Below are 15039 nucleotides of genomic sequence, written 5' to 3'. Positions count from 1 at the left end.
GCCTTTCACTGTTGTGGCCTCTCCCGTTGCGGAGCACAGGCTCCGGACGCGCAGGCTCAGCGGCCATGGCTCACGGGCCCAGCCGCTCCGCGGCATGTGGGATCTTCCCGGACCGGGGCACGAACCCGCATCCCCTGCGTCGGCAGGCGGACTCTCAACCACTGCGCCAGCAGGGAAGCCCCTCTGCCTGCATTCTTAAAAGCTCTTGGGTTACAAGTTTAGTCTTCCTCTCCAGGTTTTTCTTGAAATATTACCGTGACCTGGAGTCTAGGGTTTCAACTACATTTTTAATCTTGGCATACTCAACCTATTTAAGGTTTATAATTTTCTATTTCCACAGCTATTACCCGATGAAGAGGGATAAGTATTATGTATGATCAGGGAAGTACAGCGTGCTCTCCTGGTAAACAGAGATAGGGGAAGCTAATTTGGTGGGGAGAGGGGTACTAAGTTATATGAAATGCTTAGCAGTGTGAATAAGAACATTAATTTATTGAGCCCTAAGTACCAGGCGCTGTCGACGACTTTGCATGGATTACCACCAGATGAAGTATGTACTCGTATCCCCATTTTATAGACAGGAGACTGAAACCTGGAGAGCCAAGTTCACTCAGCCACTAAGTGGTCGGGGAGGAACCCGGGCTAACTGCTATGCTATACAGCTTCCTGAAAGAGCTACGAAAAACAAGAATTATTATCAAAGGGCGGTTGGAAGCAAAGCACTTCGGGTCATCTGTGAGGCAATATGAAAATGCTCCCGCGAAGGGCTGGCATCTAGACAAGGCGCCCGGACGAGGTGGGGCCGGGGCGGGAGGGTGCTGTCGCGCATACCAACACACGGAGGAGCGGTGGAGTCCCACTACCGGTCCCGCCAGCCCCAGGACCAGCTCCTTCAGGGGCGCGCGCGGCCCCGGCCTCTCGGGGGCGGGACGAGGGGCCGCGCATGCGCCGGGCGCGGCGGGGCGAGGTGGGGCGGGGCCGGGCCGCGCGCTCTGAGAGCTGAATGTCCGGGCTGCGGGCGCTCCTGGGGCTCGGGCTGCTGGTTGCGGGCCCGCGCCTATCGCTCCTCAGAGTCCAGGCAGGCGCCTGTCGCGCGGGAGCCACCTGGTGGGGGCCGCAGCGGCTGATCTCGGGTGGCCGCGGGGACTCAGAGGTCATGGCGAGCTCAGCAGTGAAGTACCTGAGGTTGGACGGGCACGTGCTCTCTGGGCGGGCACGCTGGGAGCGGGACTTGGGTGGAAGCCCAGCCCCCCCACCCAGGGGCGGGACCTGGGCCGCGCCGCCTGCGCGACGGAACACCTGAGGGAAGGGGACTCAGGCTGTGGGTTTCCTCAGCCAGGAGGAGGCCCAGGCCGTGGACCAGGAGCTGTTTAACGAGTACCAGTTCAGCGTGGACCAACTTATGGAGCTGGCCGGGCTGAGCTGTGCCACAGCCATTGCCAAGGTCAGTGGCACAACTCTCCACCTAAGGGGCAGTCACTGCGCAAGCCACCTGGCCTAGGCACGATGAAGTGGGAGGGACGGCCAGGCCGAGACTGGGCTGTCGCTGCCCGAAGCCCTTCTGAATCCCCTTTGACTCTGCCTTCAGGCATATCCCCCCACGTCCTTGTCCAGGAGCCCCCCTACTGTCCTGGTCATCTGTGGCCCCGGGAATAATGGAGGAGATGGCCTGGTCTGTGCTCGACACCTCAAACTCTTTGTGAGTATGTGGGGAAGGGCTGTCGGGGAGAGTATGAGGTTTCCAGGACCTGGGCTTGAATCACCCCTTTCCTTTCCTCATAGGGCTACCAGCCAACCATCTATTATCCTAAAAGGCCTAACAAGCCACTCTTCACTGCACTGGTGACCCAGTGCCAGAAAATGGACATCCCTTTCCTTGGTGAAATGCCCCCAGAGGTAGGTGGTTCCGGCTCACTGCCCTCCTCAGTACTGCTGCCTGTGTTCTGCTCTTCCCTCACCTTTCCAGACTGAGCTCATTTGCTTATCTTCCTCTCTAGACGATTAACTCTTAGAGGGCAGGGATAGTGCCTGACACAGAAGATGCCTAAAGCATGCTATCTGAATGGAAGTGGTGTAAGAGCCTTCTCCATAAGGCGTGCTCCATGAGTTCCCAACACTACCTTCTCTTCAGCTTCATTTCCCCTTGTCACTTTTTTTTAAAATTAATTCATTCATTTATTTTTGGCTGCATTGGGTCTTCGTTGCTGTGCGCAGGCTTTCTCTAGTTGCGGCGAGCGGGGGCTACTCTGTGTTGCAGTGTGCGGGCTTCTCGTTGCAGAGCACGGGTTCTAGGCGCGCGGGCTTCAGTAGTTGTGGCTCGTGGACTCTAGAGCGCAGCCTCCGTAGTTGTGGGGCACGGGCTTAGTTGCTCCACGGCATGTGGGATCTTCCCGGACCAGGGCTCGAACCCGTGTCCCCTGCATTGGCAAGCGGATTCTTAACCACTGCGCCACCAGGGAAGCCCCACTCCTGTACCTCTGCAGCCAGTTCCTCTTCGCCTAGCTTGCAGTAAACACATCATCTGCATCTCTTGGGAGCTGAGGTGACTGCCTCATCCTAAACCCTTCCTTCAGACGCTTCAGATCTTGGATTTAGGAGTGGAAGACTTGAGAACTTTTTAAAATTCCTTAACACATTTTACAGATGAAGAGACCGAGATGCAAGAGAAGGGAAGTGATTTGTGCAAAGTCACAGAACCAGATCATGGCAGAGCCAAGACCAGAACCTGTCCCTCCATACTCCAAGTCTCAGGCTGTCCTACACTGTAGCCTCCCCAATGGTTGGCAGGCACTCAGAACAGAAAATGTGACTGGACTCAGCTTGGCCTCAATCAGTGACCCACTTGCACTTAACTCTAGGCTTCAGAATGCCATCTGAACGAGATAAAATTATATTTGTGCCTATGTGAATGGTCTGTGGGTACAAAGGACAGCCCTCTCCTGTTAAGGGTTCTTTGTGCAGCTGCCGGCTCTGACATCCTTTCCTTTTTCTGCTCTACCACAGCCCACGCTGATTGATGAACTATACGAGCTGGTGGTGGATGCCATCTTTGGCTTCAGCTTCAAGGGTGATGTTCGGGAGCCATTCCGCAGCATCCTGAGTGTCCTGAATGGACTCACTGTGCCCATTGCCAGCATCGACATTCCCTCAGGTGCTGGGTCCAAGGAGGTTGGGGGGGATTGGGGCCCTGCCCTGCCTTGAGGTAGGTACTAGGAGTCCTGGTTCTTGACTCAAGGTTCAGACCAAGTGTAGAGGCGCATACCACAGCCAGAGTAGGGCTGGGGAGCAAAGTTCAGGAATGCCCTTTACAGTGACTGTCAGAGACCACAGCCCAGGAGTACATGGACACGATTTCCTCAGGTGGGGACCCAGGGGGCTTCCCACTCTTTTAGGACTAGAGTAGAGCAAGGTGTGGAAGGGGACTGGACATCTGGTCTTTTCCGCTCTTTCTGAATACCACCTTCTTTTCAGGATGGGATGTGGAGAAGGGAAACTCTGGAGGGATCCAGCCAGACTTGCTTATCTCCCTGACGGCACCCAAAAAGTCTGCAAGCCAGTTTACTGGTCGCTACCACTACCTGGGGGGTCGTTTCGTGCCTCCTGCTCTGGAAAAGAAGTACCAGCTGAACCTGCCACCCTACCCTGACACCGAGTGTGTCTATCGTCTGCAGTGAGGGAAGGCGGGCGGGCATTCTTCCCAATAGATTTAGTTCCTCTCTCCCAGAACTGTGGAGTCCTGGGAGCTCTTCTGGCAATAAAGGTTAAGAGATGGCAGGAGCCAGAGAGCAACACTGGAGATGTGGTGCCCTCTCTCTGGGGGAACAGTATGCAAGAGGGGTTGCTATGACATTTGGGGGCAATGACAATTCACTTTCAGATGCTAAAAAAGGCTCCCAAGTGAGGTGTGCTGTCCTTTACACACACACAATTCTTATCGGGGATGCAGACAGGGAGCTGGGTGAGGTTCTCTGAACTTTCTCCTTCCACTTAACAGCACAGCAAGACTACAGGAAGTTAACAGAAGGAATTTCTTCAGAGGCCTCCAAGGAAACTAACTTGTATTCAGGACCTTCTCAGGCTGAGAATGGAGATGATGGTCAGGACTTATATATAGGCTTGGAGACCAAGCTGATGTTTATTCAATTTGGTATAGTTAGAAACTGGCAACCTATGGGCTGAATTTGCATGTCTTTCTTCGCCTTCACAAAATTAAAAAACCAGTACATTTCCCATAAGTCTACACTTTCAACTTCTTTTAGCCAAGATGCCCCTTCAGAGGCTGTCTGCATTCCCGTTCCCACAGCCCCCAGCATCCTTGTCCCTTAGCTGCCCGGGCCTTGCAGGTGCAGGTTCAGCATCTCTGGGTTAGATGCTGTAAGGGGGAATGTGCCTGCTCCCTCAAGTCAGACACGGCACTACCGCTCTCCTCTCAGCGGACTACTGTTCCAGAGCTGTTTCCTCCTTGGGAGGGACTCCTCGCTGAGAGGGTACACAAGACCTGCACCAACTCAGGTCCCTGAGGCTTCAACTCCTGAAGAGGAATCGATCGGGCTGCATCTTGACCTGGCCTTCAGTTTCTCTTCTTCTGTTTCTTCTTTTTTGCTCTCTGGTCAGTGTGGACTCCAGGTCTTTCCTCCTCTGGTTGCTTCTGCCTCTTCTTACCTTTGCCACTTAAGCCCGTGTATGCCTTGCTCTCTGCTATCCTAGCCCTGCCACCTTCCTCCTCTCCTTCATCCCCTACATGCAAGACGTCCTCCTCCTCCTGATGCCGCTGTCTTTTCTTCTTGCTTCTCCTACTTTTCCGATCACTGCATGATCTGCTTTCTGCTTCTCTGGTCCCACCATCTACAACAGCCTCCTCCATGTTCAAGTCTTCTTCCTCACGCTGCCTCCTCTTCTTCCTTTTCCTGAGGGACTGATCAGTTTGTTCTCTGTTTTTCAATTCCCCAAGCCCACTTGTTCCTGTGGTCTCTTCTTCCTCATGCCTTACAGCTGTTCCCTCTCTCTCATCTGTGACACTTTCTTCTTGATGCCGCCTTTTCTTCTTCTTGCTTTTCCTGACACTCTGGTCAGTGTGTTCTGGGTACTCTTCTGCATTCCTTTCAGTTGCCGTGGCCTCTTCCTCCTCTTTCTGCTTCCTTTTCTTTTTCTTTTTTTGTGGGGGCTTGCTCTCAGACTGCAGTTGAGGGACCCCAGGGTCCTGGCCTTTGAGACAAGCCAGGAAGGCCTGCTCCTGGGCCTCTAACCGAGCAAGCTTAGCCTTCATCGTGATCCCAAGACGGGCAGCCCTGAAATAGATGGGGCCCAAGTCAGAGGGAGGGTATTGGGGAAAATAGGCCTAATCTCTGAGACTGCAGGGAAAGTTCATAAGGGAGGAGCTGCTTGTCTTCAGGCAGCTTCAGAAATGGGCAGAGAATAGGAATCACTTTCTCTGGGGTGAAAAGAGTGGCACAGGGGTGGGCTTGTGATGGGGAGAAAAGAAGGGAGCCCAAGAAGCTAACCGCTACTTACTTGTGTGCTGTTCGCCCCTCACAGGCTTGGAGCATCATCTCATCAGTCAGACTGTTGGGGAAGGGCAGGAATCAGGAGTTACAAACAGATCTGGTGGAAAGGCTTGACCTCTCCTTCCCTCTAAAACATTCCTTCAGCACTGAGTTCCTATTCAGGACCTGGCACTTTTCTAGGTGTAGGGGATACAAAGATGAGTACAACACATTCCCACCCTGATGAAGCCCACAGTCAAGCATTACACTTGGTCCTTTCTTCTGAGATTGGAAGGCATCTCCTCCCACATGCCCCTGGCACTAAAAAGAAGTCTCACATCTTTGGAGGCTTGGACCCCTGGCTGTTGTCATCACTGCAGCTTTCCAAGTCCTTGTCTGGCTTCTCCCCACTTGAAGTCAGTGTGGCCGTCTAGAAGGAGGAATCATGGGGGTGGATAAGGCCCACTCAGCACCACCACCATTGCTCTTCCCTCCTGGAAAGGGAAGAGCAGTGGTGCCACTGCCACCCTGAACAGCCACTGGCACAAATCTGTCAGCCCCCAACATCGCTCCTTGCAGCCCCACACGAGATGTGCCAAACTGCATACATCAACTTGGGCAGGAGGTGGGCTGCAGTTGGGGGCAGGTGGGGTGGGGGCAGTTCTGGCCTCCCTGGCTCACAGCCAACTAGTGGGCAGAACAGGAAGGGAGGAAGAAGTGCTCTGGGTCATCAGGTCTTCACAGTGGGACAAGTGCTCCCTGGCGGTCATCCCATGGTGCCAGTAATGTACAATAAAGATGCTACTTTTCATGCCCCCTCCCCCTATACCTATGCACAGTACTTTAACCAGGTTAAGAACCTACTTTGGGCTAAGAGGTTGGGGATAGAGTGGAATAAGGACGAGATGGTTCCAGCCCAGATGGAATCTACATGGTTGAGGAGTAAAGGAGTATGGCAGAACATAGAAAATGATGATGAAAGTGTTGTCTGTGCTAGAGGAAGGGTACCCTACTCAGGCTTCAGGGTTTGGGGAATAGTTTCTACAAGGAGCTGAGCCCTGGAAGACAAGAAAAAGGTCAGCAGGTAAAGGGGCAAAGGAAGCAGAATGTCCCAGGCAGAGGGAATAGCATGTGCACAAACTTGAAAGTGAAAAAACATGGTACCTTGAAAAGATTCAGATTCCATCTGGCTAAAGTGTAGAGGTCCTGAGAGGTGGCGAGAGACAGGCTAAGAAAGAAGGCAGGGACAAGGCATGAGGGGCCATGTGAGCCAGTCTGACACATCTGGACTGTGTCATCCGAGGTCAAGGAGGAGCCAGTGACAGAATGAAATCTGTGTTTTTCAGAGAACACTGGATCCTTTGTGGAGGATGAACTAATCGTGGTGGGGATTGAGACTAGAGTGAGGAGTCTAGTTATGAGGCTGTGAAAGAAATGAGGCAGGAGAGGATGACGGTCTGAACTGGGGCAGAAGATGGCCACAGAGATGAATGGGAAGGATTTGCTAGATAATACATAGAGCCCTTAAGGACATAATAGAGGATCGTTAAATGTTAGCTCCCTTCTATTGGCGGGCTAGAAAAGGGGAGTCTGAACACCTGGGTTCTAGTCCTGTCTGCCATTACTAGCCAACTGTGGGCTCTTCAGCGAGCCACTTTCCCCCCTTTTGGCCACATCTGCAAAATAAGGATAATGGTTCAGATGATCCCGCAGGTCTCCTCTGACTTTTAAGTCCTCTGAATTAGACATCCCCTCCCTGCCCTGCTCTGACAGCTCCTGACTGTGCCCCACCCCCCACTCCACGTTGCTGCCCCCTCAGCAGATGGCAGGGATCCATTCAACCTGAAGATTTCAATTCTTGCTGAGGGTCTGGGCAGTCTAGGTAAGCAACAGCGAGGTTGGTCACAGGATCCCACTGTTAGGACAGTCCTGAGAATAGGTAGGGCATACAAGGCAATTTTTCAGGCCCCAGGGGAGACCAGGGAAGGAAAAAAGGATGGGCCCTCTCACCCCTAGCCTCTAATACCTTCACAAACTTCTGATACAGCAAGTTGGGCTTGGGAGGATCATGACGGGTGGTCTCCTTAGACAGGCACCTTATCTGTACGCCATCCTGTGGGGGAGTATCCGTGAGTGGGTGACATGCCATGTCTCCCTCACCCCCACATGTCCCAGGCCCTCATGGTTCATGTGCCTACTATTAGAGCTTATACCTGCCCAGTTTTCACTACCAAGCTGGCCGCAGTCTTGTTGAAGAGATCATTCCACCAGTAGTTTGTGAACTCTTTGGCAGGGTCGTGTCCCACCTGCCAGAGGAAGAAGTGTGAACTCGGGACCCATCATTCCCCTTCCTCCCCCTATCCTCAAGGCCCCCCTTTCCCATCCACACTGACCTCCCTCAGCCTGCCCAGTCTTACCCCATGAGTGTCCTGCTTCAGCGTTACCCTGAGGGCCTGGGTGATGCCATTCTCCTTCCGGCCCAGGCCTTTGCCTGCAAACACAGTGAATGATTTGGCTTATTCCACTCCTGCCCCAAGCCCTCACAAGGCACACCCAGCACATGCCACTCCTTGCCATTCCACATACCTAACTTTGGGCATGCTCCGTCCATCTTGGAAGCCCTCCCAGTTGCACTCTTTCTAGCACCTCTCCATGCAGTCCTCCCATCTTTGAGCCCAAACTATCTTTCCTTCATAATTCTCTCAGGACAGAAGTCGTGTCTCTTCCTCCCCCTCCCAGTCCTCCGAACCACTTCTTTCTCACTATCCACCATCATATTTCTTCCCTTTTCTGGAAAGGTCAGCAATTTTCTTCTGCAAATTTCCCTTTAAACTAACTTTCCTCCTTCAGTTGAATGGACTACATAGAGGTTAATCCAGGATGATGCCTCTTCCCTGGGCAGAGGGTAGTGAGGGAGTTGGGGGGACGTGAAAAGGGCCCCATGGGAATCACCTCGAGTCCATCCATGCTTTAGCAGCTGCTCCTCAGCAAACTTCATCCCACGACTCTTGACCTCTGGGGTGATGCTCATGGTGAGAAAAGAGTCACTGTCCTCAGGCCCTCACCAGAGAAGAGAAGGGGTCACTATCTTCCCTTTAAGAGGAAAAAAAAGGAAGTGCCCAAATCATCCATCAAATCCATCCTGACTGCTCTTGTAAGAATTCTTTCCTGAAGCTGGAGCAGAGACAGAGGAAAGAGGCCTGGTGCTTGGGGAGCTCCCTGTCCGACCACTGAGAGGTCAGTGTCAACATGTTGAAGGCCAAGGAAACCTGGTATTAATAATAACACCCAAATGTATGGAGAACTCCCTACATGCCAGGCTGTGCTAAGATTTTACATGGATCATTTTGCGTACTCTTCCCAGCCCGGGAAGATTTCCTGAAATTTACATTCTGGAAAGTATTATATCCCTGTTTTACAAATGAGGAAACTAAAGCCTAAAGAGGTTAGGTGACTTGCTCAAGGTCACACAGCTGATACATGTTGAACTCAAACCCAGGCAGCTTGTCTGCAGAGTCCCCACTCTTTACCACTACCTGATAACATCTCCCACGATTTATTACCACGTAAAAACAAAGCAAGGAGGTGCTTGTTAACCTGAGTTATAAGACAACAGTACTTAACAGAGCCCATATCCTATACCTGTGCCCCAGCATTTACACTGTCCTCTCAATGTGAAGGCTACATGCCTCTTCCCCACTGTCTTTCAGTCTTGTTGGAGCACCCCTTTTGAAACTGTCCAGCTTAGGAAGGGCGCTCTTATTGAGCATTTAAAGCGTAACAGAGGGGTTACACATATTGCTATACTGTCTCATTTAATCCTGACAGTCCTGTGAGATACACCTTATCCTTATTTTACAAAGGGTTTCTTGCCTGGGGTTACACAGCTGTTAAGAGATGGAGCTGGAATATGAGCTCAGGTTGCCTGACTCCACAGTGGCCCACTTTCTATCACATTCCCAACTACAGTCGTCCCTCAGTATCAGCGGGGGATTTGTTCCAGGACCTGCTGTGGATAGCAAAACCCATGGATGCTCAAGTCCCATACTTAGCCTTCCGCATCCCAGGATTCAACTAACCACTGATTATGTAGTACTGTAATATTTATTGAAAAAAATCCACATGGAAGTGGACCCATGCAGTTCAAATCTGTGTTGTTTGTCACAGCTGTAGTTGCATTTGTTTAGGGTTGTTCAGGTGTTCCTCATTTTGGACTCCACAATGGCACTGTCCAACGTATATACCAAATTTGCCTCTGAAACAGTTAAGATGGCTTATTACACAAGACATTCAAAGCTAAGACTATCACTGCTGACTTGAGTCACTAAAGTTAACTTGTACTAAGATCATTTATTACAGACATTGCAGACCATTTTAAAAGCTGATTAATGGCACTCCTGGAGTAACCCTCTGGCCTCCCCAAGTGACAACTCCAAAGGCTATAACTTTCAGTTGTGTTTAAGAATGTCTAGTGAGTATGCTAATAAAAAAAAAAAGTCAGACACATCAAGTCACCCCTCCTAAACATTACATATTAGGTTTAACAACGATGACCAGTCTGGTTAGGTATGAAGAGTAGCAAATTTAGGATGAATCACACTTCTGTTCACATTTCTACTGTGAAGGATGATTATTTGAAAACCTAACTGACACCTTGAGAGTCCCAACAGAAAAGCACTGAGTGAAGAAATGGCCCTATCTTGCTTCTTGATAATGCAACAGAAGTAAAATTCAAACACTGAGGCCTTTGAGGCCACCTCAAACCTCTGCTTCTTCTCACAAGTTATTTCTAATCTACTAGCCCCCAGATTTCAATAACAACAACAACCAACACATGCATTTACTCAATGCCAGCCTGCTGCTAATTGCTGCACACACATTATCTCATTTAACCCTCCCAACAACCCTATTAGGAGTTGTTGGGTTTTTTTTTTTTTGGTAATTGACAAATGGCCCTGAGAAGTTTAGTTACTTGTCCAAATCAAACAGCTGGCAAGTAGCGGATCCAGGATCTCAGGCATTCCAGAACTGCTGTTCTTAATCACTACATTGCTCAATCTCATAGACGTTTGTACTTTACGCTGTAAAACCTACCACTGTCCCTTGTCGCAGTAATTCGAAACTATACGCCCTGGTTTTATTACCCAACCCCGGTGTACTTAATGCAACTCCAAGAATCAAGAATGCGTTCAGTCGTCATTCGTTGAACTGAGTGACATAGATGGTGATTGCTTTAACCGACCTAGAATGGATAACTGGACAGAAGCAACTAGATCCCAGGCTGTGCGCCGCAGTCTTTGTAAACTTATAGCACACTTTCAGGAACTGTTTTCTTTCCAGTCAACCTGAGTTTTCTGGAGAAGGGGCCCTGGGCCACCTTTCTTACAGCGATTCCAAAGAACCGGCAACCCTTTCCCTAGGCCTCCTTCCTCTTGAGGTCTAAACTCCAGCCCTCCTCCCGCAGTTTCACTTGGGTAAAACTACTCTCCTGCTCTCACATTTGCTCCTGAGCCCGGGCTCTGACAGCCACCGTTCGGGGGACTGTAGGCTCTTACCGTTAGTGTAAGGTCCTCTCCGCAGAAACATGTGCCAGACGTGATCTGTGCGCCGCCATCTTCCCGGAAGTGCCGTTTCGGTCGTTCTAGGCTGTCGAAACCATAGAGAGGCACGCCGGAACCGAACTCTCGGTCGTCCCCGGAGGAACTGTGTTGTGCACGTTTCAGAAGATCCGGAAAGTGTTCTATTTTCTGATCCGGAAAGTGTTCTATTTTCTTCCTCCGTGCCGGTCTGAACGGCCGTGGGACTTCAGTCCTATCCGGCTCTATTGGGATGCCGAGAACAGCTTTGGGTCCGACACTGACTAGTTCCAGGCACAAATATGAGGAAGGAAAACTTTAGGGGAAACCATCGAGAGTGGCCTGAGAGATTCGTGGAGGCAGAGAAGGAGGTAGCACCTCTGAGGTGATTTGCGGGGATGAATACTCAGCCTGCAGGGACAGTTATTTATAAAATCCTAGAGATGAGAGGTTTCAGTAGGTTCATCAAACACTTTTTTTTTTTTTCTTTTTTTTGCGGTACGCGGGCCTCTCACTGTTGTGACCTCTCCCGCCGCGGAGCACAGGCCCCGGACGCGCAGGCTCAGCGGCCATGGCTCACGGGCCCAGCCGCTCCGCGGCATGTGGGATCCTCCCGGACCGGGGCACGAACCCGTGTCCCCTGCATCGGCAGGCGGACTCTCAACCACTGCGCCACCAGGGAAGCCCATCAAATACTTTTTGACTCACCACGCTGTGTCAAGACCTGCCCCTTCTGGTACTAGTGATACAAAGATGCATAAGAGAGAGCCCTGACTTCGGGGTGCACCTAGTCTAGCCCAGGGAAAATCGGGACCTCGAGTGGGACTGGAGAGAGAGGGAGGATCCCACAATCCATGCCAGGTTGAGGAGTTTGGACTTGCCTTTTAAGTATTAGGTCCATTGAGCAGAGGAGGGAAAGAACATATTGCAAACAAATCAACAAGAGAGGTTGCACGTGCTCTCATCCCCACAAACTGTTCCTAGGCTTCACTGAGCCACCCAAGAACTAAAACCTGAAAAAAAAAACAGCCCTTGTTTGCGTCCCTGTATCAGGATTTACGGTAACTTAGAGGCCAACCCACCCCCACCCCCACCCCCAAGGAACTTCAAAAAGAAAAACTGCTGTTTCATAGTAAAGTTTTGTCATAATTGCTCAGTATGTCATACTCCCTCATCCCCATATGATTTCTTTTTTTACATAAAATTAATTTTACTTTTACAATATGCTACCTGGGAAGGAAAAATAAAGGGGGAATTCCCTGGCGGTCCAGCGGTTAGGACTCCGCGCTTTCATTGCCAGGGATCCGGTTCGATCCCTGGTCGGGGAACTAAGATGCAGCAAGCCAGAGCAGTGCGGCAAAAAAAAAAAAAGAGAGAGAGAGAAAATTCCATAGATAGGTCTTCAGTTTCCACCATTTTCCCACTCCATCTCCCCTATCTATCTACCTATCTATCTAATATATTATACTGTGGGCATAAAAGAGGTTTGAAAACTCCTGAATAGGGCAACCTCAAGGGCCCTTTCCAGCCTACAACTTCTGTGTGGCATACTTTGCCAGCCACTCCAAAAACCTAATGGCCATAATTCCTTGACTCAAGATTCTTCCTCTGGCCTAGGATCTTGAACTCCTGTTCTGCCTGACTCACTCATTTGATAAACATTTATTAAGGGTATTGTGTAGGCCAAGGGCTAGGGGTCCAGCCCTTGTCCTGTTGGACCTCACCATCTTGTGGGAGTGTAACAAGTTACCAGGCATTTATATGAGTGAGTGATGAGAGCTGTGGCAAGGTCAGGACACAGTGCCACAGGGGTAAGAGGAGAAGCCAGGGTCCCTGAGGGCTTCCTGAAGGAGTCTCTCCCAGCCTGTAAGCCTGTCCCTGGGGGCTATGTGGGACTGCAAAAGAAGAAATGGGCCTCCAGGAGTTCCAAGTTTCATGGGGTCTCACACTCCTCACAAGAGTTGTGAGAAATAAAATCCATTGTAAGAACAAGAATACATGGCTATTATAAAGTGAGCTGAGGGTCTTTCTACGCCACCATCTTGGCTGCTCTCAGTTCTGCATGCTGGGAAGTCCAAGATCAAGGGACTGGGACGATCACCTTCTGGTGAGGTCCCTCTTCCTGATTCATATCCGGCACTTTCCTGCTGTGTTCTCTCGTGGGGGAAGGGGCCATGACTACTTATAAGGAAATAATCTAAAATGCAGACATAGCAAGATCAATAGAAATATTTATTACAGGAATATTTATAAAATGGAAAAATTGTAAAGGACCTAAATATCCCACAACAGGAGAATTGCTAAATAAATTATAGTGTAACCGTACAATGCACTAATATGTAGCTTTAAAAGGAGTCTTAATAACTTGGGGGAAATGTCTAGGATATGATTGAAATGAAAAAAGCAGGTACAAACTGGTTCCTGCATAGTAAGAGCCCATCTATGTTAAAAATACATAGGCAGGGCTTCCCTGGTGGCGCAGTGGTTGAGAGTTACCCAAAAAAAAAAAAAAAAAAAAAAAATTCACAGGCAATGGAATTCCTCAAAAGGAATAAAGCTCTTAGGAATTTAACACAATATAACAGAAGAAGAGCAAGAGTTGTACACTGAAAATTACAAAATGTCATTGAAAGAAACCAAAGAAGAGCTACGTAAATGGAAAGATACATGTGTTGGAAGACTTAAGAAGATCACAATAATCTCCAAATTGGTCTACAGATTCAACGCAATCTCTATCAAAATTCTAGCTGGCTTTTTTTGCATAAGTTGACAAGCTGATTTGGAAATTCAAATGGTAATGCAAGGAGTCCTTTTTCTCGAAAAAGAACAAAGCTGAACGACTAACACTTCTCAATTTCCAAACTTACCACAAAGCTATAGTAATCAAGACTGTGGTTCTGGCATAGGCTAGATATAAAATCAATAGAATAGAAATGAGAGTCCAGAAATAAACCCAGACATTTATGGGCAATTAATTTTCAACAAGAATGCCAAGACAATGCAGTGAGGAGAGAATAGTCTTTTCAACACATTATGCTAAGACAACTGGATAGCCACATGCCAAAAAAAAAAAAAAAAAAAATGAAGGTGGACCCCTACCTCGCATCATATGCAAAAATTAACTCAAGATGAATCAAAAACCTAAATGTAAGAGCTAAAGCTTTTTAAAGAAAACATAGATGTAAACTTTCATAACCTTGGATTAAACAATAGTTTATTAGCTATGAGTCCAAATGTACAAGCAACCAAAGGAAAAAAACATAAATTGGGCTTCATCAAAATTAAAACGTTTGTGCTCCAAAGGACACCATCAAGAAGTAAAAAGAGGGACTTCTCCGGTGGCACAGTGCTTAAGAGTCTGCCTGCCAATGCAGAGGACATGGGTTCGAGCCCTGGTCTGGGAGGATCCCACATGACACAGAGCAACTAAGACTGTGCGCCACAACTACTGAGCCTGCGCTCTAGAGCCCAAGCGCCACAACTACTGAAGCCCGCGTGCCTAGAGCCCGTGCACCGAAACAAAGAAAAGCCACTGCAATGAGAAGCTCGCGCACCGCAACGAAGAGTAGCCCCCGCTCGCCGCAACTAGAGAAAGCCTGTGTGCAGCAACAAAGACTCAACGCAGCCAAAGATAAATAAATTTATTTTAAAAAAAAAAGAAGTAAAAAGACAATTATAGAATGGAAGAAAATATTTGCAATCATATTTCTGGTAAGGTTCTAATATCCAAAAAATACATGAAGAACTCTTACAGGGACTTCCCTGGTGGTGCAGTGGTTAAGAATCCGCCTGCCAGGGCTTCCTTGGTGGCGCAGTGGTTGAGAGTCCGCCTGCCGATGCAGGGGACACGGGTTCGTGCCCCGGTCCGGGAAGATCCCACATGCCGCGCAGCGGCTGGGCCCATGAGCCATGACTGCGGAGCAACGGGAGAGGCCACAACAGTGAGAGGCCCGCATACTGCAAAAAAAAAAAAAAAGATC

At 49.6% G+C, this 15039-nt stretch overlaps 2 protein-coding genes across 2 annotated transcripts; one reads left to right on the top strand and one right to left on the bottom strand.

Moving 5' to 3' along the window:
- The first annotated feature begins 936 nt into the window (after positions 1–936).
- NAXE (NAD(P)HX epimerase) lies at positions 937–3880 on the top strand. The gene is made up of 6 exons (XM_024748324.1): positions 937–1185; positions 1336–1444; positions 1589–1699; positions 1783–1896; positions 3004–3151; positions 3472–3880. Exons 1-6 carry the CDS (start codon positions 1004–1006, stop codon positions 3672–3674), a joined length of 867 nt encoding a protein of 288 aa, XP_024604092.1. The 5' UTR covers positions 937–1003; the 3' UTR covers positions 3675–3880.
- Positions 3881–4363: 483 nt separating this feature from the next.
- On the bottom strand, positions 4364–11111 carry GPATCH4 (G-patch domain containing 4). The gene is made up of 8 exons (XM_024748323.1): positions 11039–11111; positions 8436–8576; positions 7901–7974; positions 7697–7789; positions 7510–7596; positions 5822–5913; positions 5512–5562; positions 4364–5288 (listed from the first exon to the last, which is right to left on the bottom strand). The coding sequence occupies exons 2-8, from the start codon at positions 8512–8514 to the stop codon at positions 4571–4573; spliced, it is 1194 nt and encodes a 397-aa protein (XP_024604091.1). The 5' UTR covers positions 8515–8576; positions 11039–11111; the 3' UTR covers positions 4364–4570.
- Positions 11112–15039: the final 3928 nt, after the last annotated feature.

Source organism: Neophocaena asiaeorientalis, unplaced genomic scaffold (genome assembly GCF_003031525.2).
Source record: "Neophocaena asiaeorientalis asiaeorientalis breed wild unplaced genomic scaffold, Neophocaena_asiaeorientalis_V1.1 scaffold76, whole genome shotgun sequence".
In the NCBI taxonomy this organism is placed as follows: Eukaryota; Metazoa; Chordata; class Mammalia; order Artiodactyla; family Phocoenidae; genus Neophocaena; species Neophocaena asiaeorientalis.
This window is presented reverse-complemented; position numbering and strand designations above follow the sequence as displayed.

What these genes read in the sequence shown, in the direction of transcription:
- GPATCH4 (XM_024748323.1), bottom strand. Translation starts at nt 8,514, where the DNA reads ATGAGCATCACCCCAGAGGTCAAGAGTCGTGGGATGAAGTTTGCTGAG. An exon ending in TGAAGCAGGACACTCATGGG is followed by an intron (nt 7,790 to 7,900) that starts GTAAGACTGGGC and finishes TTCCTCTGGCAG; the next exon opens with GTGGGACACGACCCTGCCAA. An exon ending in TGGTAGTGAAAACTGGGCAG is followed by an intron (nt 7,597 to 7,696) that starts GTATAAGCTCTA and finishes ACTCCCCCACAG; the next exon opens with GATGGCGTACAGATAAGGTG.
- NAXE (XM_024748324.1), top strand. Translation starts at nt 1,004, where the DNA reads ATGTCCGGGCTGCGGGCGCTCCTGGGGCTCGGGCTGCTGGTTGCGGGC. An exon ending in GTGCCACAGCCATTGCCAAG is followed by an intron (nt 1,445 to 1,588) that starts GTCAGTGGCACA and finishes CTCTGCCTTCAG; the next exon opens with GCATATCCCCCCACGTCCTT. An exon ending in CTCGACACCTCAAACTCTTT is followed by an intron (nt 1,700 to 1,782) that starts GTGAGTATGTGG and finishes CTTTCCTCATAG; the next exon opens with GGCTACCAGCCAACCATCTA.